The sequence below is a fragment of the Falco biarmicus genome, chromosome 11, assembly GCF_023638135.1.
Source record: "Falco biarmicus isolate bFalBia1 chromosome 11, bFalBia1.pri, whole genome shotgun sequence".
Classification (NCBI taxonomy): domain Eukaryota; kingdom Metazoa; phylum Chordata; class Aves; order Falconiformes; family Falconidae; genus Falco; species Falco biarmicus.
Genome location: NC_079298.1, coordinates 11483268 through 11507161, shown reverse-complemented (window position 1 = coordinate 11507161; position 23894 = coordinate 11483268). Strand labels below are relative to the sequence as shown.

General features: G+C 41.8%; 1 protein-coding gene across 2 annotated transcripts in view; it reads right to left on the bottom strand.

Annotated features, from left to right (window-relative positions):
- Window positions 1-23894, bottom strand: part of LOC130156627 (BEN domain-containing protein 5) — a 965146-nt gene that overhangs the window by 75651 nt on the left and 865601 nt on the right. For both annotated transcript variants that reach the window (XM_056355197.1, XM_056355198.1), the window contains exon 11: window positions 14920-15082. In XM_056355197.1, coding sequence (XP_056211172.1) covers window positions 14920-15082 — 163 coding nt within the window. The remainder of the gene's footprint in view (window positions 1-14919; window positions 15083-23894) is intronic.

Genomic DNA, 23894 nt, shown 5'->3' with positions numbered 1-23894 from the left:
TTTCTCTGCTCAGATTCAGTGCCTCGTTTCTATGGATTTCTGTATCAGCTCCCTCAAGGTTATTCGCTGGAATGGACACATTTACGGGATGACTAACGTTCTGAAAGCAGGTGGTGCTATTATAATCATACAAAAGCCACCTATTTTTGGTGCCTTGCGCTGTCATCCTGTTAGGCTATACTTTGCTTTGCCTTGTTATCATACCAACTTCTCAGCACCATTACTCCAGGCTGCTCCAGTTCCAGGGCTGTCTGCAGAGGACTGATAGAGGGGCATCTTTGTTCGCTGCAGTGGTGGCTTGGAGCTCCCACACACAAAGGGAGGCCTGCGAGTTTCTCCCTCTGTCATAATTCATTTCCTTCATGAATCTTGAGAATGTACTTCAGAAAAAAAGTTATGGCATATATGCGTATCTAATGTATGCACGCACTGACACATACACATTTTCCTATGCAGAGCAGTAGCCTTAAAGTGAAATGTTAGACGATAACTATGTTCACTTTATCCTTATATCATATTTGGGATAATCACTTTGAAAGTCATGAGGTAAATTTTAAGTATTGTCTATTGTCTTCAGTCATGTCTGTTCACATTAACTACTTTAATATCTCAATTTGTATTGGTTTGGAAACTCTTAGCTTGTCTCATCTCAGCTCTTGGCACGTGATCTCTGCCAAGATACTTGTCCCTGCATTCCTGGGTTGGTATAGTAACACTGCAAGGGTGCTGTACTTCGCCACAGACCATCTCTGTCTAAATACCATCTAAGCTCCCAGGACCGAGAAGGAATGCAAGATGAAACACAGGCACAGAGTTTAAATAAAATCACATTATTCGAAGCCACATTTCCTGAACTTCAGTCCTGAGACCTTATTTAACTAACTGTGAAGTGACCAGGAAAAAAACCAATGTCAGCATATGTCAGTTTTAAAGTGCGTATAACGGGGCAGGGACTAATGCAGGAAGATCCTCAGGCAGACCAAAACCACCAGAATCTCCTATGTCCTTTTCACCTTGAAGGTAGAAGCTGGATTTTCACTTCCAGCTCGGCACTTTGCAAAACCTGGCAATCCTGACTCCAGGTCCTTTCACTCCTCATAAACCCAGTGGAGGGCAGGACAAATTGTATGTGTGCTTCCTAAATGGGTTTATGCCAATCCAGCTTGTGTGTGAGAGATTTGCATTCAGAGAGCCTACAATAAGTACAGAATTATTAATACAGCATTGTACTCAATAGCTGAGACACTGCTTGTTACCAGGGGAAAAAACACTACCCTTCTGCTATAACGGATCTAAATGGGAATCAGGCTCAGTCTTGTCTCACAGTGTAAATGTCCTGACCTGCTGTTCCCTACTTTGTAACACAAATTTAGCTATAATCAATTATGGCTTGAAATGCTACTTAAATATAGAGGAAAATCCAAAGCACATGCAAAGGCCTCTTATGGTAACTGATGCGATAAAGCAGTGCAGGAAACTCCTTTTTCTTATTAAAGGCTGATTTTAAATCCCTCTGCAGACAGATGCAGTTGCTGTGCTGTGTACTGCTAACCTTGAATTCACATTAACAAGTGCATCTAAACTTTCCTTTTCCAACTGAGTGCTTAGCATGGGAACTTCTCTGACAGTGGCCACACGTTCTCCTCTTCCCACGTTTCATCACCAAACATTGTCTGGTATTCCATAGAGGTCAAATCTAGATCCCATTGGGATTCACAGTGAAAACTATTGACATCAACAGGTCAAGAATAGCCCAGAGACAATTTATACAGTGGAGAGCATAAAACATAAGCAGGAAAAGGCCACCACATTCTCAGCTGGTGTAAATCAAGATAGCGACAGATTTACACCAGCTAAAGATAAGACAGGGAAAAAAAGACGAAAGAGAATAAAAGCATCTTTTTTTAATGACCTCAGATGCAAACAAAATCGTCACATCTCTGTCACACAGAACAGCTTTGACATAGCCAGGCTGGTACAACAGGGAGGCTCCTTCTACTCTGACCACTGCGGCCTGTCGAGACTGTCCAGGACGCAGAGGGGAAGCAAAGGAAGAGAAAACCCTGCTTTGTTCTTGATTTCGGCAACCATCGGAAAAACACCCGCTGCTCGTCCCTCGGCTGCCACTGAGGACAGACACGTGCGGTGCCAGAAGAGGGCACTTGAGCTACAGGCAAGCGTGAGCGGCGCTGCCGGGTGCTGGCCCAGGCGGGCAGGCAAGGCGGGCAGGGGGAAATGGCTTCATTAGGCCCGACCTTACACCGGGAGAGAACTACGGAGAGTTGCAAAGAGGCACCAGGCTTCTGGGCCTCTGCTCTCCTCCTAAGAGCTGACAGCGAGCGCTCATCCTCACTGGTTTTACTCCCTCGGACTTGCCTGTGCCTCCCATCAGCCAGGAGCTCGAGCTCATGCTCCTGGGTCGCAGGGCTCTGTGTCAGGGCAGGCCTGTTTTGAAGTAGAAAGCAACTGTCCCACCAAAAGCGCAACCACTGAGACCCAGTCCCTACCCCTGGTTTCTCCAGCAATACGGATTGTGTGTCAGCTGAAATTCTCCCTGTGCTGGACCATTTTACAGCAGCTCCCCTATACAGACCCTCCGGTGTGTAATAGTGTTTGAACTCGCTCCAGTCTTTCCCCCAGCAGAAGCATTAGTTGAGTCTCTTTCCTTTGCTCAGCTGCCTGTTTCCATACATTTTGCCCAAACTTAATATCTTTTCCTGGTTGGAACCAAGAAAATAGGGTCAGAAGTTTTGGGGTGAGTGTATATGAACACACACCCACACCCACCCGCTGCCCAGTAAAAGGACCCTAAACACAGAGACTCTGCTTTTTCCAACTCTATCGGCTGGTTCGGAACCAGACTGGTCTCTCTACAAACCTTACTCACTGAAGCACATATACTGGTCCCACACCTCCGGGCACATGACTGATGAGGCATACCTCCTCTCCCTAGCAAAATCTTAACACAAATTTCAGAGATCATGCAAAAACCTGAATTATAAACAAGAAGGCCAGAAGAGATGGAGAAAAACAAACTGAACAATATAGCAAGTACGAGAATTTAGGTCTGTCTTTGAGAGTTTTCTTTCTCTTCTGTGGTATTTCCTATGATGAATCTCATGCCATTTTCTTGTTTGAGATTAGCTATTACTCTGTGCTAGCCTATGTATCTGAACCAGTCCATAAACTCCCGCTGCATCTATCTATACCACCTAATTTTCGGTGGCTGCCTCAGAGTGGTTAGTCCTCTGTTTGCATCTTGAAAGTTTCCAGACACATAAATAAACCAAGCACGGATAAATCGGGTCTGAAGGTCTGTTTCTCAGATGGATCTGGCAGCTGCCTCAGTTTATTGGCAGTTCATTTATCATCTCAAGAAAAATATTGATGGTTCTGGAGACACAGGCCATTTCTGCGTCCTGGTTGAAGGAAAGCTGTCCTTCTGGGCAGGCTTTGGAAAGAAAGTCAATGCAACAAATTCTACTTGGCAGACATGTGAGGGATGCAGTGCAAAGAGGAATCATTAAGTAAGGAAGAAGGGACACTAGGATGATGACCCTGTTGACCCAGAAATAGCCCAGTCTCAAATCTTCACGGTTTCACAGCAAGAATATGAGATTGTGAGTCTGTTAACAGGCACAGTCATAGGCACCTTCTCAAGGCGAGGTACTATTGCTACACAGTAAGAGACAAGGAGCCTGAAGTTGTATTCTGCCAACAGAACCAGCCACTTACCAGACCTTGGAGAAATCCACAGAAAATCCAAGATAGAAAGGTTTGAAAACAAGAACAATGGGACTGAAGTACTGTAGACTCTCCCCCCCTGGCCTGGCAGAACGATGCAGTCCTGCCTTCACCACACAGGAGTGTTAGCAGTCCAGCTGCCTCTCTTCTAGAGAGCCACTGGGAAGGCAGCTGGATCGTCCAAGCCATTTCCATCCCCTACCTTGATTAAACCAGCTACATTCCACTTGAACAGCCTGTTCCAGCATTTATTGAAAGGAAGCTTGAGATCTGTCGTGTATTGATATGGTGGAAAGAGATGTCACTTGGCACATGCCCTCCAACACTGCTCCAGCCTGCAGATACCAGTCCAGTGTAAGCTTTTGCTACATGTGACACTCCACTGCCCTGCAGATCCCTCTTTGCTACATGAGAGGTCTTGAGTAGTTAAACTACATACTGGATTTCCTGAGGCACTGGACGATGAGGAAAAGATGAATGGATTGTCACCTATCATTTTGTCTTTCGTGGCATCAGATGTCAGTTGCTGGTTTAATAAGGATTGCTTAGTTTTAGAAAAAGGAAAAACTGGCCTGACAGAATCATGAATGCAGCCTGACTGTGGGAGCATATATATCCAGAAGTTTGTTTGCTGAGGAGGAGTGATGCACAACAATCATAATGACAGAAACTATTTGGTATGTTGCAATTTTCAAAAGCCACATATTCCTCCAGCAGGAGTTGGTTCCTAAACTCTTTTAGCTGGATGACCAGAACTCCAGCCTACGCTGAACAGAAATTCAGTTAATTTAATAAGCTTTGAATCCCTCCTAAGTTTTGGGAAAGAGTATGAGAGAACACACAAAGACTGTTAAGTGCATGAGGAACTGAACACATGGTGATTACAGTGCATACTCTGAAACTGAAAGCTCTCTCTCTCTCATTTTGGTGCTTATACCTGCTGCTTGTGTGAACAGGGCAGGATTTTTCCCAAGCACAAGTAAAAATCACAATGCACAGCAGATACAGACTCTACCACTAGAGTCACTGGAGTTGATTCTCCATTGCTTGGCTACTCATACAGTTGTGTATACCAAGAGAGAAAGTGTAAGATGGTACACCAACTCTAGAAATGAAGGAATAATTCTGATCTGGTAATATTTTTCTGCTTATGGTGTACAGGATAAATACTCAAGACAGTGAATAACTAGGTAGGCTAGGAGACCTCAAATGTGGAAAAAAGGGAGCCTGATATGAGTGCCCTGGGGAAAGCAGATGGAGATCAATGCTGCATCCAGTGTAACAATTAGGAACCACAAAATAAAGCTTGCAGGTGGTAGGCTTAAAACAAACAAGATATTACTAAGCCGTGGAAATCCCTAGCAAGGAATGCTGTGGATACTAAAAATGTATACAGGTTCATGGGAGACAAATCCATTGAGTGTTACTACAGACATAATCAGCTTGTGGGTGTTGGTCTCTTCTTGCAAGTAACAAGCAACAGGACAAGAGGAAATGACCTCCAGTTGTGCCAGGCGAGGTTTAGGCTGGATATTAGGAAAAATTTCCTCATCAAAAAGACTGTTAAGCATTGGAACAGACTGCCAAGAGAAGTGGTTGAGTCACCATCCCTGAAAGTATTTAAAAGATGTGTCAATTTCTTGCTTAGGGACATGGTTTAGTGGTGGACTTGGCAGTGCCAGGTCAACGGTTTGACTCGATGATCTTAAAGGTCTTCTCCAACTTAAATGATCCTATGGATTCTAACTCCTCTGGCTCCAGGATCCCCAAACCACTAATTGCTAGAAGGTGGAAGAATATTCAAGGTTGTATTGTTATATGCTTATTCTATTATTATATTTTTCTTAGCCACCTGCTTTTGGTTTCTGTCAAAGACAAAACACTGCAGAGGACTGGTTTTGATCTGAGCTGATTTGGTTGTTCTTCCATTATAAGATGAGATGTGGAAGAATCAGACCCATCCTGCTTTTATTGAAACACAAAGGTTTCTGAACAGTGGATTAAAGCTGCAGATTTAGTTTCTGCCTGAGACATGTTCAGGCTTTGTTCATCTGAACCCTGGACAAAGTTCCACCTCTAGGTGACAAGAAATGCTGCCAGTTTGAGGTGGGCATGTATCTGCCTTGGCTTGAATGGGTATTCTCTTCACCTGTGAAGTGTACTGGCTAGGTTTGTGGCCTCTTTCAACAGTGGCTTGATGGAGAAGATGCAATCTGCTTTTCAGGATGCTAGGAGATACCCTTTATTAAGGTTTGCAGAGATGTTAGAGGTAAAAGTTTTCAGACAAAAATAAAGTGAAGGGAGGTTTCTACTCACCAGTGACATGCCCAGGAAGGCAAGGAGATGTGGGATCTGTTTCCTGTGACTTTCATGCCTACTGTCCTCCTCTGTTTTCTAACAACAGAGATGCAGCTGTCCCTACTGGAAAGATTAAATTTGGACTCTCTAATCATTCAGCCAGCTATTTTTCATGAAACTCGTAGGAATACAGTATCTCTGAGACCTGTATCACTATCAAATTCAGTTGCAATTAGTCAAGCAGCTAAGACAGACAGACACTAATGTCTTTGCTGAGTGTCCTAAAAAACATTATCTGATTCCCTTTCAGGATGTTGGTATTTGGGACTAAAGAAATAGTAGTTAAAAATAACTTCTGCTCCCACCCTAGAATTCCCTTTAATCGCCAGTAAGCCCTGCTGAGCCTTTAGGTGGCAAAATATAAAAGAAAAAAGGGATAGTTTAGGTGAAAGACAGCATAAAGTGAACAAAAAGCAGAGACTGGGTGTGTCTGATTAATGAAACACCACCTGCAGAAAATCAGATGAGACTGACAAAGGCACAGGGTAGGGGTAACAACCTACAACTGCAAACAAGATGGTGAGGATACAGACACAAGACAGGCAGGCACAGGCAGAAGACTCAGCCAGAAGTGAAGAGACACAGAGGAGGAAGATGACAAACATGGGGACACACAAAACCCACTACAGGCTGGCAGAAAAGCAGAGACCTATCACAGAGACACTGCAATTTTTCTGTTTATTGCTTTTTGAAAAATGCCTCATTCTGAATGCCTTTTTTTTCCCCCTTCATTCCCATTGACATTTGGGAAAGCTCCAAAGCACAGCACTGGCTAAAGCCCTCTCCCAACCTAAATCTTCAACCCACAGACGTTACTCTTTAGTCATATTAACCACTCCCCTCAGACATTTCCAACGAACTGTTAATATCTTTTAAGCCCTGCTCTCCGTTGCCTTTCAGATTAGCCTTGCCCTTTCCTTTGCACTTAAGTTTAGCAAGTGTTACTAATAGGAATTTAACATTTACCAAAGAATTATTTTAACTATGGGTCTAATAGCATTTTTATGGTGTTCTGAGCACCCAAGAGCCTCACTATCAGTTCTATATGCTTAGTTTTGTCTAAGTTGCTTATAAGACAAAGGAAAAATACAAGTTTACAGAAAAGCCAGTTCATAAGAGAAGCGTTCAAAACCTTGAAAGCCAATTCCAAGAGGGATAACAGTGCCTGGAGGTAGCTCCCCCCCTTGTTTGTATTAGCCACAACTCTGCACTCACTCATGTAGTCAACTTCTCCTTCCAACCATTCAGCAAAAGCACCACTTGTGCTTGGTCAAAGTTATTTTCTCCTGTGTGCAAAAGGAATACTAATAGAAAAATGTAACAACATTTATTATTCACTGGCAAATTTTATGACTTGTTTTTACACCACAATCAAAACCATTTTGAATTAGAGATTAGACTGATTAAGCTGGCCTGATAGCAACCATAAGCCATTGATAGCTTGGAACGGAAAGCACTGATGAGGATTTCAGTCAGCAAAACCTCAGTGAGAGTTTGGCTCCAGTTAGCATGCAGCGTCTCAACAGAAACCCCAAAGACTGCATTGGATAGAAGATAGAGGTGGTCTTACTCATCTTGACTGGCTTATAAGGATCAGTCTACCCGTGTCACTGGATACAGCCCTCCCTAGGCCAAAGAGCACGTTCTCTGCCAGCACTGAGTTGAAGACAGCTGATGGGAAGCAGGAACAATATTTGCACATGTGCCTCTGTAAGAGGTTTATGCTCCCACTGTCCACAAGGTCTCTGCTCCTGAATAAAGTATATATTGAGGGCTTTCAAGTCAACCTGTGCAAATTCCCCAGTCCAGCCTCACAGCTACTGAAGTCTTTCTGCTCTTCGAAGAGCCTTTCTATGGTTCTGGATGTGCACCCTCCTTAAATTCTGGTCCCACAACAACCATCTCTTCTCTTGCCTGAAACATAGTATCCCTGCGAAAGAAACCTGTGTACAAAAGAGGGAAATTAATCTACACCCTCATGGGGTCCTCCTTTAGAGTGCTCAGGACAACACAAATCTGGAGCAAACCATGGTGCTCAATCTAGCTTGTGTCTTAAAATCTGATAGGACAGGTAGGCTCTGAATACCTCTGATGCTTCATTCCCTGCAAGACTAGATCCTCAGCTTCCAAACTCCCTTTCATTTCTACTTAGAACAGGCCTGTGAGTCTGACCTGCTCTCCCCCTCCTTCCCCAAAGAAAGCCACATGAATGCTTACCAAATGGGCAGCCTTCAAAGAACCTGGGCACAAAGAGAAATGAACCAGTTACTCAAGACCACTCTTACTGCAGCAGTTACCTGCAAGACCATTTTCCCACTCACATGCATGGTATCTGATACTTGGCTCCTAGCCGAAAGGTAACTGGACTCATATGGTTAAATCTCCAGGAAATACTTCGAGGATGCCTTCCAAGACCGATGTTCTGCATTTCAGAGAGAAAAAAATAAATCTTTCTTTAAAAGAAAAACCCTACCTTTATAATAACACTTTGCACTTTTATAGCATCTTTCATCTGAGGCTATCAAAGCACTCTGGGATACAGATGCTAAGAAATCCATTACAAAAATTATACATATTCCTAAACTGACTGTAGTCACTTGCCTTAATTTCCATTTCTTTACTGATACTCCCAGACGGTGTCTGCACAGATTGATGCAGTCAGTGCTACAGGCAACTAGATAAACAAATCTACATACAAATATAGACTCTCTCCAACAAACACCCTCTCTTACAGTGAAATAAGTATTTTTCTACAGCACTGTCCGCTGTATTGAGCCCTATGAGGGAAAGAGAGCGCATACTGCAACACCATACACCGCTTTGCACTTTCATTCCACTGAACTTCATTAAACAGACTTTCACTGTCTCTTAATTTTCTTTGAGCAGGTCCCCTTGTATATACCCAATATGAACAAACACACAGATTCCGTCTGGGTATGAGCCAACAGCTGCAACCCTGAAAAATATCAGCTTCTTATATCATTAACTGAGTTTCCATGGTGCCCTGGGGCAGAGATATTGATGCTTGACAGCATTATCACTATAAAGTAACTTTACAACTCTATAATTTAACTCTATGCTTCCAGTAATATTAAGAGCATTTGAAATTATGGCTGTAAACCTTGACACTTCCACACAGACTGGGGAGTTGAAAGAGGATTTTGTTTTCTTTCCTCAAAGACAGCCCAAACCGTGGTACTGAGAAACAACCAAATACAGGAGAGACGACGTGCAAGGAGGTCACTCATAGGAAAATCTGCAGGATTAGGATTAATGCCATTTTTTGCAACACACATAAAGAAGATTGTTTCTAGAAGCTTAGCAGAGGAGGGATGAAGATGAAGATTTAGACCTTTGGATGTCTTTTCCTGAGCATGTGCCAAACTTACTTTGAAATCATCTTGGCAACAAGCTCTAGCTCAAGTTCAAACACAAGCCACGCTGGATAACCTCTGCAGAGCTCCCTCAGCTTTATCAGCACAGCCTTTCATACTTCATTGGCTTTTGTGAGTAATGTTGCCTTTACTGGGTGCCAATGAACCTGCAAGCGCCATAATCTGGCTCATGAGGATCTTCTCTTAAGAATATCACTAACAGAGCTAGAAGGATCAGGACAGACAGTTCCAAAAAAACTAAAGTAAAAAAGCCCAAAATAACCAAGTACATTTGCCCTAGAGGACTGGCAGGTCCATGAAGCTCTAAAAGTTATAGATGCTTTTACTGGAATTGTAGTTTGCATACAGATTTCTTTTCCCCAGGACAGGCATTTACTGAGATCCAAGCACTCTTTAAAAGGAATCTGGATATAAGCAAATGACTGTTTCCTCCAGGGTATTTAACTGCTCGAATCCCCAGTCAAGCAGCAGGTTGATATTCTACTTCAAGTTAAGAATAGGAATGAACCCAGTGGTCCCAATTGTGCCAGGAGCCCATGACGCAAGCTGCTGTTAGGCACCTGAAGAGACTAGTCAGTCCAAGCATTCATTCTGGGGCTGTAGCCACATAAACACATTTTTATGTCTACAACCAGGAAAGAGTTCAGCAATGCAACTACACCCAGTTTAAGGATGCAAAGTTTCCAATTCAACACATTCAGTAAAGCAGAAGGTACCAAGTGTTATCTTTGCAAGTTGGTTCAGCTATACTGTTTTAAAGTATTGAGATGATTTCTCAGCTGTTTGTAACTTGAAAAGACCTACCTTATGATAATATTAGTCCTATCTCTTTCTTTTGTGTTCTTCACCCATGGCTTCCAAAAAGTTTTTGTCCGTTTGCTTGTTTGTTTCTTTACAAAAGAAGTTTAAATTCATTCTTTATATTGAGAACATTAAATTAAAGAGGTGAAGTGATGTGCTTAGAAAAGCTGTGCAAAGAACTGTCCCACCAGACCCTCAGTCCAGGGTTCCTGTCTTTTGTTCCACTTAGAAGTGATTTCAATGAGTAAAGCCATACATACAGGTGAGTAAAGTCCCATCTTTGCATGAGAGCCCTCCCCACCTGGAGGAGGATTAGAAATTAGACAAAAATATACAAAAAGGCATGGACATGCTGACAGTTGTGGTGGCCACCCATCTTGATGATTATTCTCCCCTACAGCTACCAGGCTACAATCATAGCAGTTCTTGCCTGGTATCCATCATTTCTATCTTCCTACCTCATGGCTAGTCCCTGGAAGAGTAAAACCTTTTATGCTCTCTTATGGGCTGCCTGCTGTGCAGCAGGGATCCGGTTATAACACTCTAAAAAATGAACCCAATAGATTTTAAAACTGTTGATGTGAGACTACTTTACTGGCCACTTTCAGGTCAGGCTGTGACGGCCGCTGATCAGCAGCTGTAGTGGAAAGCAATTCTGGGTGTGTTATCAGAGCAGCGCTCAGAGTCCTACAGCTGGGGATTCATCCTCCCCCCCTCCCCCCCCCTCCTTTTATCCTTTGTTCCCTGCCCAGCTATGAGGCTGGTGTGTTTCTAGACAGCTCAGCAGTTGAGCTGCTGGTGGTGAATGTTACAGAGCAGTTTACATGCCTTGTGTCATAAGCCCTGTAAATGCCTAGTAAAACATGGTATTTAATGGAAGCATATCAGCTCATTTTAAAGCTTCTTCACCTGGTGCTGAGCAAACTGTTGCTGCGCTGCCTTTTTAATCAGTTACCACCAAATGTGTGCATGTGTGAGAAGGGTTTTAAACATTTCTCTGTCCACTTGCAGGCAACTAACCGACAAGACTGCAATCCTCTTATTATGCCTTCGAAACAGAGTAAATTCACTGTTATCTACAGCACATGTTATCGTAGGGTATTCTGCAGAGCCAGGCTTACAGAACATATTCCTAATGTTTCTCATACACCAGGTACATATCAGTTAGACACAGACCTACCAGGCACACACATACCTCTGAAGGAATGTATAACAGAACGTTCAGGAAGTTACACCTGATGCAGTGCTTTGTTTGCAGGATGAAAATACAAGAAACACTCCAGCAGTAACCATTACTGATTAAGGCCTGAGAGATTCATGCAACCATGTTAACTCTCTGTGTTAGAAGAGGCCAGAAATTCAACACTCCGCAGGATGCTGCTATCCTACCATATATGTGTCCCAAACATATACCCCCTGCGCAGACTGATAGAAGATCCTTCAATCCTGGATTTCATTTAAACAGTACAGCCTCAGGGACAAATTTGTTTTTATAGAACATACCAGGTGTAATCCTTTAAATTCTGAACCTTTGAGGTATTTCATCTAGGAGAATACATTCAGTCATGTTAACTGGACTAATCTGGAACAGATTTCCACTTTTAATGGTACCTTCCCTTCCTTTTTTAAAATTTTCTTTCCTTATTGAAAAAAGTTACTGTCCACACTAACAATGTTAGAATTCAAATAACACTTACCAGACTGAAAGTCTGTCTCCTGTTTTCATGCATATAAGGTATCCATTTATCTCAATAATTAGAAAGTATGTTTCAGTCACACAAGTCTGAACAAAATGTATAATCTTACCCAATGTAGAAATTTATCTGTTACAGGCTCACACAGAGGTTTGTACAGATCATAGAGTTAGTACATAAACCCTGAGGAACATGAAGAGGTTTAAAGAAAACCAAACCAACAAACCTAACCCACTTATAGAATGGCATGAAAGGGGTAGTACTGTGATCTTATTTGCCATGAATGCTGTAAAGGAAAGAAGCTGACATGCCACCAGTACAAACAAAAGACTATTCAGTTTGTTCAGTTTTCTCACCTGTCAAGAGGAACAACATTAGGCTAAATTAATATTTTTGTAGAACCTGGAGATCCTCGTTTTGGTCTCTATGTGGAACCAGTATGGCTAGTTTCTGAATGTGGGGGGTGATCTGCTTTGTAGTCTCAGTTCAAGGCCGTGGGTTCTCTGAATTTGAGGCTGCCTTAGTCTGCACTTCTAATCCAATACTAGAAGCTCTGAACAATTCTAGCCTCCCTGATCCTGTTTTTATTAAAAACAAAACAAAGCAAAACCCCTCACAACCCAATAACATCACAGTGGGATGAACCAAGGCCTAAGAAATACATCTTTGAAGGCAGATTTCCTGAATACTTGCCCTGTTGGTTCACGTTTTTTGAGCTCACTGTATTTTCTCCATTTATTTGCTTGACTTGCTGCCTGCACGTAGCTAGATAGTTAATAGAAGCATGCCTGTCCTTGGAGGCCAATATGAACTGACTGACTGTGTCTTTGGTTCAGGTCCATTAAAAAATCTGAGCATTAATTAATCACTGACTTGCAAATAGCTTGGAAGAACTGTTCAGGCTAACTTGGAACATTCTGCAATTGTTTTACTTTTGGTCACAGGCACTTCTGTGATATGAAACTTCTCCCCTGCCAGGATAGGATGTGCGTAAATCCAACCACTCCTGTGTTAGAGCAGACCAGCCTAGAGACTGCTTCAAGCAGCTCCATTTCTTTCTCTAACTAGGAAACTGCACACATGAGGAAGAGCTGTCATAAGCAGCATTCTTGGTAGAATCCCTCCATTGAAAAGGAAGTAATAAAACCTACCAGGGCAAAATGCCAGTGAAGCATGCTACGTGGCCAAAGAGCCTTTCCTGCTTGCTGTCTCCCAGGCCAGTCAAAACCAGCCTCTCCTCCTTTTTCACTCAGCCAGGTGAAATTGTAACTGTAGAAATCAAGCTACCACTTGAGGTTTCCATACATCACCACCAAGAAGGATGTCTGCGATCTGGGGCCTGTTTTCTGTGCTCTAACTGCTGATGGTCACAAATGAATGAACTGAAAATGATGCAGCTCTTTCTGCAGAAGGCAAGACAAGCAAATAGACAAAGATGTTAGACCCCACACCTGAAACCTCTGTAATGTGAAGCACGAAACAAAAATATTTACAGAAAAGGAAACTAAGCCAGCATGACCTACAAGTCATGAGGAAAACATACTCAAGGGAATCATGATCTTGTCTATATAGGGACTCTTCCCTCTCCTCACTGCAAAAACTGTTCTTGATAAATAAGGAAGATAAATAAGCAGTTGTCAGTACAATGAATACGAAGCGAGGAGGAAAGTTAAAGGTGAAACCAAAGTACATGTTCTTAAAATGCCAAAATGCCGACGTAAGAAAATAAATACCTAAACCTAACAGTAATGGCAATTTTTTCCTCAGTGGCAAGAAATACTACATATGTGTGTGTTGTAAGAAGCTATTCCTTGGAAACAGTTAACATTACTGAGCAAAAATAAGCTTGTATGCCAAATGCTCAAGTCTGATGTCACCTTAATATATTCATCCCCCTCCATCCCCCAAATTTTACTTTCAGTGGAGAAGCCAAACCCGAAAACCCCAAATGATTCAGAATTGCTTTCCCTGCTCCCTGTTTCTCGCTCTTATTCCCACACAGTGTGCACATTTGCATGGATGGTGAAGAATTATGTCTCATATAAAAATTTCCCCCTCGCTACCCTAAAGCTGTAAACCTTCCCCAACTTCCAAAATGCAGTGGAGAGGTAAATAGGCAATCACAGCTAATATTTCTTCCTCTGCAATGTTTCTAAACCTGTGGAAATTTCAAAAGCTACCAAGATAGAATGACAAAATGAAATAACACACCAAGCTTGAAGTATGGGCCCCGGTTATGTGATTGAGCATGGTGACAAAAAGAAAAAGAAAAACATAAAAACAGATTATAAGACCAGCCAGAACAATTCTACAAATTGTAGATACATTGAGATAGCCAGATGGATATGTGTTTTTTGAGGAATGAGACATTGCTTCTATTGGAGCACTCAAAAATGCGAACAACTTGGTCAGTTTTGTTTGCAGAGCTCACTTTCCATTCTTTGTCAATTGGTATCAAAGATCTGGCCCTGAGGCAGCTGCGGAACCTAATGGATCCTTTAGAGCCTTTTGGCTGCAGTTCAAAGGCGGAGAAGATATTTAACTCGGTACCAAAGATGCACTTTCAACATGCTATTAAAACAGTAATACAAACACAAGCATAATGAGAGAATAAGGAGAGAAATGAAGAAATAAATGGAAGCCTGTGGAAGGGAATGGATCACAGTCTCTCCAGGACTAGTTTCTATAATAATTACATGAGGCAATCTCATACAAGAGGGAAATGGCTTATTTGATCTAATATGTCTTTCTCTTCTTGAATTTCCACAGTATGGAGAATCAATATGAGGGAAATTAAAGCATCAGGAGCAGACTCACATTTCCAGTTGTGTGTTCCTATCTCAGCAAACTCTTACTGAGACAGAAGTATTTACCTTAAGTGCCCAGTTCACACTGCTGTAAGAGAAGGAAGGATTTCCAAAGGATACATGCTTCTTCTGTGTAGGGGACAGCAGAAGTAGGTCCACCCAATACGTAGCTGTAGAATGAGACTTCCAGAGTGTAGCAGTAGGATGTATCATTTAACAGCCCGCCAAGAAAGCGCCGGCCTGTCCCTGCTTTCACAGCATCTCTGTTGAACGATGTACTGGACTGCAGGAGGAAGAACACAGAGGCATGAAGAGAGTTCATCAGTGGAAAAAGGGAAGCATTGGGAAGAAGTCTGTTAAAAATAAACAGTTAAAATGTTGTCAAATCTCATTTACACTATATGAGACTGCACTGTTTTTTTGAGCATGGCCTGGAGAGACCATTAATGGAAACACAGTTCTGGCACACAGACTATAAATAATGCCTTGCAGACTTTCACAAAATTAATCTCAGTTCACTAGTAACATCAGCTTTTCTCCTCCCCTGTTGAGCAACACAAAGAAAGCCTCTCATATGCATGAGTTGAAAGTGAACCTTCCAGACCCTACATTCTCAAAAGTTAAGCTGGACTATTATTTGGATATTGGGTTCTTTCTCTCTACTGCATTCCCTTGTATCATAACAGTTCTCCCCCACCCCTTCCCCTGTACATTTTTAAGCGAAGTAGACATACAGTGGCATTTAAGTTTTAGTGAAACTTTCTCACCTAAGACATTTGACTGGTTCTGAAATTAGGTCACACAAATTTCCACATCACTAACTTAAATGTTAACTGGGTGTTGCTCTCTGGGTGGAAAAATATACTGCACTATTTTACAGCATTTGCAGCACAGTATAAAAGGCAGTATTTTGTGCTATTACTGAAGATCTGGCTTTAAGAACCCTACAGCTTTATGACTATTCATTTGAGGGGTGGGGAGGAGGACTCCAAGTATTTCCATAAATGAGTTTTAGCTCTCCTTTGAAGGCATGACATCTGGAGACTAAAGGGTAGCTCATCTTCAGGTTGATTGAAGTCTCAGAGCTTGTTCCTACTAACTAGACAGAAAAATGGATTCTAATTTCATTGGCTATCAGACTCTATTCACAGACTTCAAACTGAGTCAATCTGGGCTCAGCACAAGCTAGTGACCACCACACACACACACAAAAAAAAAAGCTTTTAGTAGATCCAACTTGGATCTGTTGCATAAAAGGCCTTAATATCTCCTGCTTTAAGACTTTAATTTTGCCAGTGAAAAATAAAGGACCCTTAGCATAGGTTATTTTTCGGTCATTGTGCCCATTGCGAATTCTTTGAGCTATCCAGGGTCCTTCTATTGAGCCTTAAGACTAGTAACTTTTCTTGCTAACACAATGGCAGTATTTATCAAGTCCAACTCTTATCAAAAACAGGGAAAATAAGATTTCTTATTTAAAAAATTAGATGTAGTGGTTTAGAATGTTAAAGTTCTCTATACCAAGAAAAATCAGACTAATACTGAAATGAGCAACAATTCTTGGTGATGAGAAGATAAAAAGAATGGAAATACCTGTGGGTTCATTAACATTCTGAATGTTTTTAAGTCTCTCTCACATTATAAAAAGGAAGGCTTTCCAGGTTAATTAGAATAAGATGGAATTGGGTTTCTTATTAGCATTATACATTGGAGTTTCCAAATGCAACTTGTTGTTTTTGTGGTAATATAATATTTAACTTTGTGGTAACTTGTAAACAGTGTATTCTGCTGTGTACATATCATATAATTTCTTCCAAATTATATGGCAGAAACTTTGAGGATACTTTGAATACCTATGGGACAGGGAGGTAAATTGCTCATAAAGACTGATGGGTAAATTAATTGTTAATTTGATATATGGAATAAAATACTTAAGGAGATCTACAAGAGGGAATGTTCTCTGCCCTCCTGCAAAAGAAGCCTTCAGAAGACTACTGAGATGCTGAAACTGAGGGAAACTTTGTCTTCAGTTAAAATTCAGAAACATAAAGATCATGATCTGGGGATTGCTTCATAAGTCAAGTAAACATGGATTTCAGTGGATAATGCTTGATATTCCAGTAAATGCCTGTGGTGGAACTTCTAATGCATAAAAGCATCAGCTGATGGATATGGGTGTATGGATCTAGCTCAAAGGAAGAAGACAACAAACGCAGAATATAGTACTGGGGTCTGTGAGCAGAAGTGTCACTCACAAGGGTAATGGCTTAATTCTATGTCTGTACTTGGCACATGAAAACAAGTAAAGTGTTGGAGAAGTGATTCAGGGCAGACACTAGGGACAGAAGTACTCAAGTGGTTAGAAGACAGTTACTGATAGGGAGTATCTATGAAGATTATGGAATCTCCTCAGCTTTTAAGTAAAAGTTAGACAACTATCTGCTGAATATAGTACATGCCTTTGGGATACAGTTTGGACATGGGGTCCTTTTATAGCACTGTTTCCCATGATTTAGGTTAATGGTTGGACTTGATGATCTTAAAGATCTTTCCAGCCTAAAAATTTCTATGATTCTATGATTTCAGTCAGGCTAGAGGAAGGTTATGAGTTGAATTCCTCATAGATGATTCTTGAGATAAATCTTACATAATATTTTCATCACAGTTCTTGGCATAGTAAAGGCAGACCATGCCAAGAAAATTTGCTGATGACACACTGTGGAATGAGTCATCATTATGGAGGAGGCTCTGAATATCAATTAAAAAACCACCTCAACAGTGGGCCGACTTTGAGAACCAGAGTGATAGTAGTCAGATGAAACTCAGCTGCACAAGTGCCAGGTCATGTACTCAGGGTCTAATAAAAAACAATCTCTGCTATAAGCTGAAACCTCATCAGCTGGAAATAGATGAAGAGCGAGTCTGATGTATTACTGAAATGATTTTTGCTTTCTGGCAGAAAATAGCTGAAAAGTTGGATCTAGTTATTGGCAAAATTATACTTGCCATATTTCAAAAGCGAAGCATAAGTAGTTTGAATAATTTGAAGAAGGTTTTGTAAATGGCCAAAAAAAGAAAACAAAATTTGGATCTTTTCAGAGTTTGAATTTTTATAATGCTATTTTGTGGGGTTTGGGGGTTTTTTTTATTTGTTTGGGTGGTGGTGGTGAGTCTTTTTTTTTTTTTTTTTTCATAGAAGAATTCCAGTTTCAGCTATGCAAAATTACTTGAAATGGCAATGGCATTAATAAAATCACCTGTTCATTTCTTTGCCCGGTAGTGCTGCTCTTCCAGGAAAATAAAGAAGCTGAACCTTCATTTAGGTGCATAAATGTAGATTTTGGAGGTTGACTTTGTCCTTATTTTGAAAAAAATCTGATGGCACAGACCAACTCAACATCTTGAGTAAAAAGTATGATCTCTCATCTGATTCAGGAAAGTTGGGGTAGAGAAAACATAACATGAATCTTTCAAACATGAACACGTGTATGTTTTGAAACAGCGTCTTAGGCTTGGCTCTGGAGCAAATGTTATAAGCCAGAATGTGACTTGATGTTTTAGACAAAAAGAAGAAAATTACAGATTCAAGAAAATTAAACTAATGACAGGGAAGGGCAGCAGGTACTTGCTTGAGTCCAACCTCCTACTCAATACTTCAAGTCAAGATAAATGGAGTGGAGAAATAAACAGGCAAAACTGTGACTCCTCACCACAACCGACCTTGGCAACTGTTAACGTTGAAACAAAGGCTGTGAAAAGACATGTATTACCATGGCAAAGAAAGAGCCTTTTGCATGCACATTTATTTCATCAGACTCTAATCTGGGGAACAGAGGCAAGAGAGGGGAAAGAACACAAGTGAAGCCGTCTGCAAATGAGTCTCTTGTTTTTCTGGAAGAACCTATTGCCCTAAAACCCTTGCAAAGCTGAACTGAAGTCATCATTAAGCAAATGCACTGAGCAGGCACAGCAGGAGAATAGCTAAACAAATATTTATTTCTCCAAGGCTGAATCGCATGGGAGTGTCAACAACAGCAAAAACTACGAAGTCTGGAGGGTAGGGGGAAACACCAAAGACTTTGAAGTTCTTAAATAGGGATATTTGTATAAAATCAACAGGAATTCATTATTAAAACACAGAGATACATTAAAGCTCAAGAAGGACTCTGCCTCCTTTTGTGTGAGAAAATTCAGTGAAAAAATGGCTATCTACAGGACTGGGAGGTGCCAGAAAACAATAATCCAGTGTTAAAAGAGGAAAACGGGAAGGGTGAAGGATTCCCCCACTTTCTGGTGGGAAGAAATCCACCAGAAAGCTGTTCCTAGATTTCACACACAGGTGGGAGCCTCAGGGTGTGTTGACCCTCTCTCCACATTTCGGGCATTAGCAGAAGCTTCCCCGGGCCTTCCTGCCAGATTTCGTTCCTCCTTCCTGTGCTGTGCTGAATACCTTCCACATGACTGGTTTCCCCATTGGGAATGACAGTGAACAGCCAGGCAGCACAAAGAACTTTGTAAACCAATTGGACCTTATTCAGAGATTGCAGCAGACAGAAAGATGTGTGGAAGGAAATAAGAAAAAATATTGCATGCCCATTCTTTTTTTGGAGTGATCTCAAAGCAGAAAAACAATCTTGGCCCTTTGTCAGACCTCTTGATGTGCCAGAACCCCTGTCTCCAGGACAGTCTTGTCTCTTGGCTGGTAAGGACAACTCTCTGCCATTGTCACTCCTCAGTGAATTCAAACCCTGGTAGCTAGTTTGCAAACTCAACAGCTTAGGCAGCTCCCATATGGCTGAAGGATACTCTTGGTTTCTCAGCACGGCTCCATTGTCCTGCTAACACCTACTGGAAAGAATGCCCTCAGCAGTCCATATTCACAAAGTAAGGGTAGACAGTTCAGTGATCGCCTCTGCATGCCTGTATCAATCTATCACAAGAGTGGCTCCAAAAGACAAAGAAGAGGAGCATGTTTCTCACAAATCTGAGACTGAATTTGCCCAAGTGTACCCTTTGGTGTCCTGATGGACTTGGAATCTGGGTGGTTCTGCTTGGTGGAATCTTTCATTAGTGGGACCTCTTCCTCAGTGTATGCATGACTTCACAGGGGACTTGTCCGGACTAAAGCACCGGAAAACCTTCAGGTTGCACAAAAGGACAAATTGGAGGCAAAGCCCAGTAAATCTGGGTCCACCGTTCAGCAGAAGAAGAGATGCCAAAAAGGGCTGAAATGTCAGGCAGGCTCACTGTCCAGCCAGTGATAGATGGGAGCTTCAGTTCTACCTTTCATTGATGGCAGGGCAAAGAGACAGGGTACATAAGGGTACTTTCTCATACAGGACTTGTTGGGGAATTAAACTTTATTAGTCTTCTGAAATTGCTTAACACACTAGGGAGGAAAAGGATCAAGGTATGACCAGGGTATAGACTGCACATCACTTATAATCAATCCTAAGGTGTTTCTCCAACACAGCAATAAGGGAAAGTACAAGGTACAAATGACTCAGAAAGTAATTAGAGTAGAAATGGGCAACTAGACAGAAATCTGGTCACAGGCTTTGACAGATTGAGAAAGATGAATTTCTGATGTAGCAAGGTCTAGGGGGTTCCTGAAATCCAACAGATAGATTGTACTAGCTGTTCACATCTACTGCAACACCATCGATTGTTATGTGCCTATGGAAGGAAATAGCAAACTGCATATATCTTCAAAAACTTGAGCTCTAGTGTACACATGCATGTTTCCTAGAAGAGCATTTGTCCTCAAAAGAGAGCATCTGCATGAAACTCAGAATAAAGAGATCTTCCCATTTGCTGATATAGATAGATGGTGTAGGTCTAGGAAGTGTTTTACAAGAGGATGTAGCATGTTCAACTCTAGGCTCACAAGAATCAGAGAATCAAGTTAGAAATCTTTCCTGCAGAAGAGCAGAGGCATAGGCACTAAGAGGATTCATGACTAGAGAATGGTTTCATATTGCAACACACAATTAAAAATATGCTGGGTCACCCTATGACATGGGCAATTTGGGAAATAAACTGTATTTCACAACTGACGCTAACTGAAAAAAACCCAAACCAGAAAAACTCTCACATTTTGCTTGTCCTGTAGTTGGGCACTTTACTTACCAGGGTACACTGGGATTATGCATACAAATGGCTTTATGTTCTTCACCTATCAGCATCAGCAATGGCCAAGTGTAATCAGGACACAATTACAACCTCACCAGTGTTATCTGCTGATGCCACTCTTATAGCTGAAGAGCAAGCTTTTTTCTAAAGTAGGTCTGACCTCTATAAGCTCTCAATTCACTGCCCCAGTGTAGCAAAAAAGTGATAGTAAAAGTTAGTAGTTAGTGCTCTAGAAACAAGGAATGCTACACTTGTCATCAACGAAGAATAGATGTGTCATTGGGAAATGGACCAGTGTGCAGACAATGTCAAATCCATCTCAGTGAAGAGTTTTACAGCATCAGCTATAACTCACTCACTCTCATTTTCTAGAATGCTTTATTGAAGTCTGCAAAAGTTAGAAAGAGAGCACAGAAATGCACAGGCTTTGAAATCGTTGCCGCAGAAGACTGTAAATAGCAATAATACAAATTGTGATTTTTCTGTTTGCCCCACCACAGGGTGCTGTAAGAGGGGTACAACTGGTAGCTCACTTTCCTCATATGGATAGAGCTAATTAATATCATGGTGTGTCATGTGCCCAGCAGTCAGTGCTTTGAACCTGCCATTCTTGCAGCTGGTAGTCCATCAAGCTATCTTACAAGAAACTTATCTCCTTACTTGTCTTGAAGCAGGGAGGAAAATTCTCACTTCAAGAGCCAGCTTGACTCTCTCCTCACACCCACCTCTCACCAGCTCCATTAACTCTCTTAATAGACTGGAAAGCATATGTGTTAGTGTTTTTCGTGATAGACTATCAACTCCATGCCAACTAGGTCTGGAGACTTGGAAATCATGGCATTTGTGAGGCTGTTATCATGCAGCCTTCTTCCAATATATTTTACAAACAAGTTGCAACCAGCATCTGAAATGTAGATGGGATTATAAAAAAAAAAAAAAAAAAAAGTAAGAAAAGGAAAAAGAAAAAATCCTAAAGGCAGAAAGCTGATCTGAAGGAGGTAGCAGGCAAAGAGGAAGGATCCTTGGAGCAGAGACATGATGAAATGGGAACAGAGCTCAAAATTACTCCCTGATTCATCTCACCTTGCAGCTTTGCCATGTTTCTGATGCACAGGAGGAAGACATATTTCATCTCAAAATCATTTCTGAATAGTGAAATTTGGGAAGAGAAGGTATCAGACAATCCAGAAAGTTCATGATCATTTCAAAGAAGGATCCCATTACTTGGAGTTTTTCCAGATCCCTTAGGGACGCCAGATTGGATTGATACTCCTGTGAAAAGGGCTCACTCACTGTCACTGATGGCTCTGGAGTCGACAGCTATTTGTCTCATAAACTCTGCCCCTGATAGGAGACACTGAGATAGGCAGAAAAGTCTGGGTTTAACAAGGGAGTAGTCTCTGAATTAGAATTTGATCTGCAGAAATCTGAGAAAAGGAGTGCAGAGGAGATTTAAAACAGTTTGACCTGTCCTAAGAATGTGAGAGAGAAAAGTCTGAAACTGAAGCCTGAAGACCAAATAGCCTCAAATCCTAAGAGGTTTTCACCATTCTATCACCTGTCACTTTTTGCCTTCTTCCCCCCAGCTCGGTGGAAAGCAGACAGCAATCACCCTTTCTTAAAGGCAGCATCACATTGTAGGAGTACCATGAACACAACCTGCCTAGCAGCACATCGTCAGGCTTTAAAGTGCAACTCTCCTCAAAGTAGTAACAGTTTAAAGGTACTTTGTCACCACACACACACATATGCTCCCTGAGGGGCTTCATTATCCCTTTAATGTGTAGTGAAGGAATACCAGATCTTTCTTGCTCCCCATCCCTCCCAAGTGTCTTTCAGTCATGCCTGCTTAAGTTTGCTGATAAAAACATATATTTGCATGGTCATTAGCAGAGGCTTTGGAATGAACAACTTTATAAGCTCTGAGTTTATGCCTCAAACCCAAAACTACTAAATGAGCTCCCTTTTTGGAAACTCTGTAGATAGAAAAGCAACTGGGTTTCATGCTTCAGGGTTTCAGCTGTTCACCTGTGAGAACTACAATAGCTGCACTTTTCACTGCTCATTAACATCCATGCTCTGCTCTCTACAGTGCTCTGCTGTAGAGCTCCAGGATGGATGGAGGTCTCCACACCTTGTACCAGTTACACTGGGAGCACCGCTGCAGGGATTTCACATTCCTCAGAATTCATCCTCACATGCACTGAAACTGGTTGTACTCACAGCTCCCACCTCCCTGAGTACTACAGCACTGGAGATGCTGACTGAGTTCACTGGTTTCACCGTAGCAGCTAATGCAACTAGAATCCAAATCAAAACAAGCAGCCCTTCTGAGAGCCCTTCTTAAACAGCATCCTGCAGCCAAACAAAGCAGAGTGGTGATGGCCTTACCTGAAACCTTCACAAAGTCAGTGAAGGGCTCCCCTATAGGACTCAGCAGCCCATCACCAACCTACTCAGAAAAGGTAAGAGAAGGAGGCAGGTTTCACCCCATCCTCCAAGCAAACCTCAGTTGGAGTTCCTCTTGCCACTAGATTCTGCCACCCCCGCACACATGCACATGCACACACACAGAGTGTCCTGTCTCCAAAACCTTAATTCCTCAGGTCCCCTCAGCTAGTTTTTCAGTGAGTATGCTTCTCCCTGTCAGCAGAAGTGCACTTAGCCACATGTAACAATGTCACCTATTCAACTATTAACCCATGCACAGATCCATCACCCAGAAACCTGAGAATTAGCCTGGAGTGTATCTCTCTTTAAAAAGCCAGCCCAAGCTGTGACCAGTGATATACACAAATAAGGGATCTGCAAATGCTTCAGGGTAATAATAAAGAAAAGATCTGCTTTTTTCCCCCTCTGCTTTTTACTAATAGCAACCTCTGCTTCTCAGAGCACATCCTTCCCCAAAGATGCCAAAGCTGGCATTTCCTAGTCTAAGCTCTACAGAATAATCACACCACTTA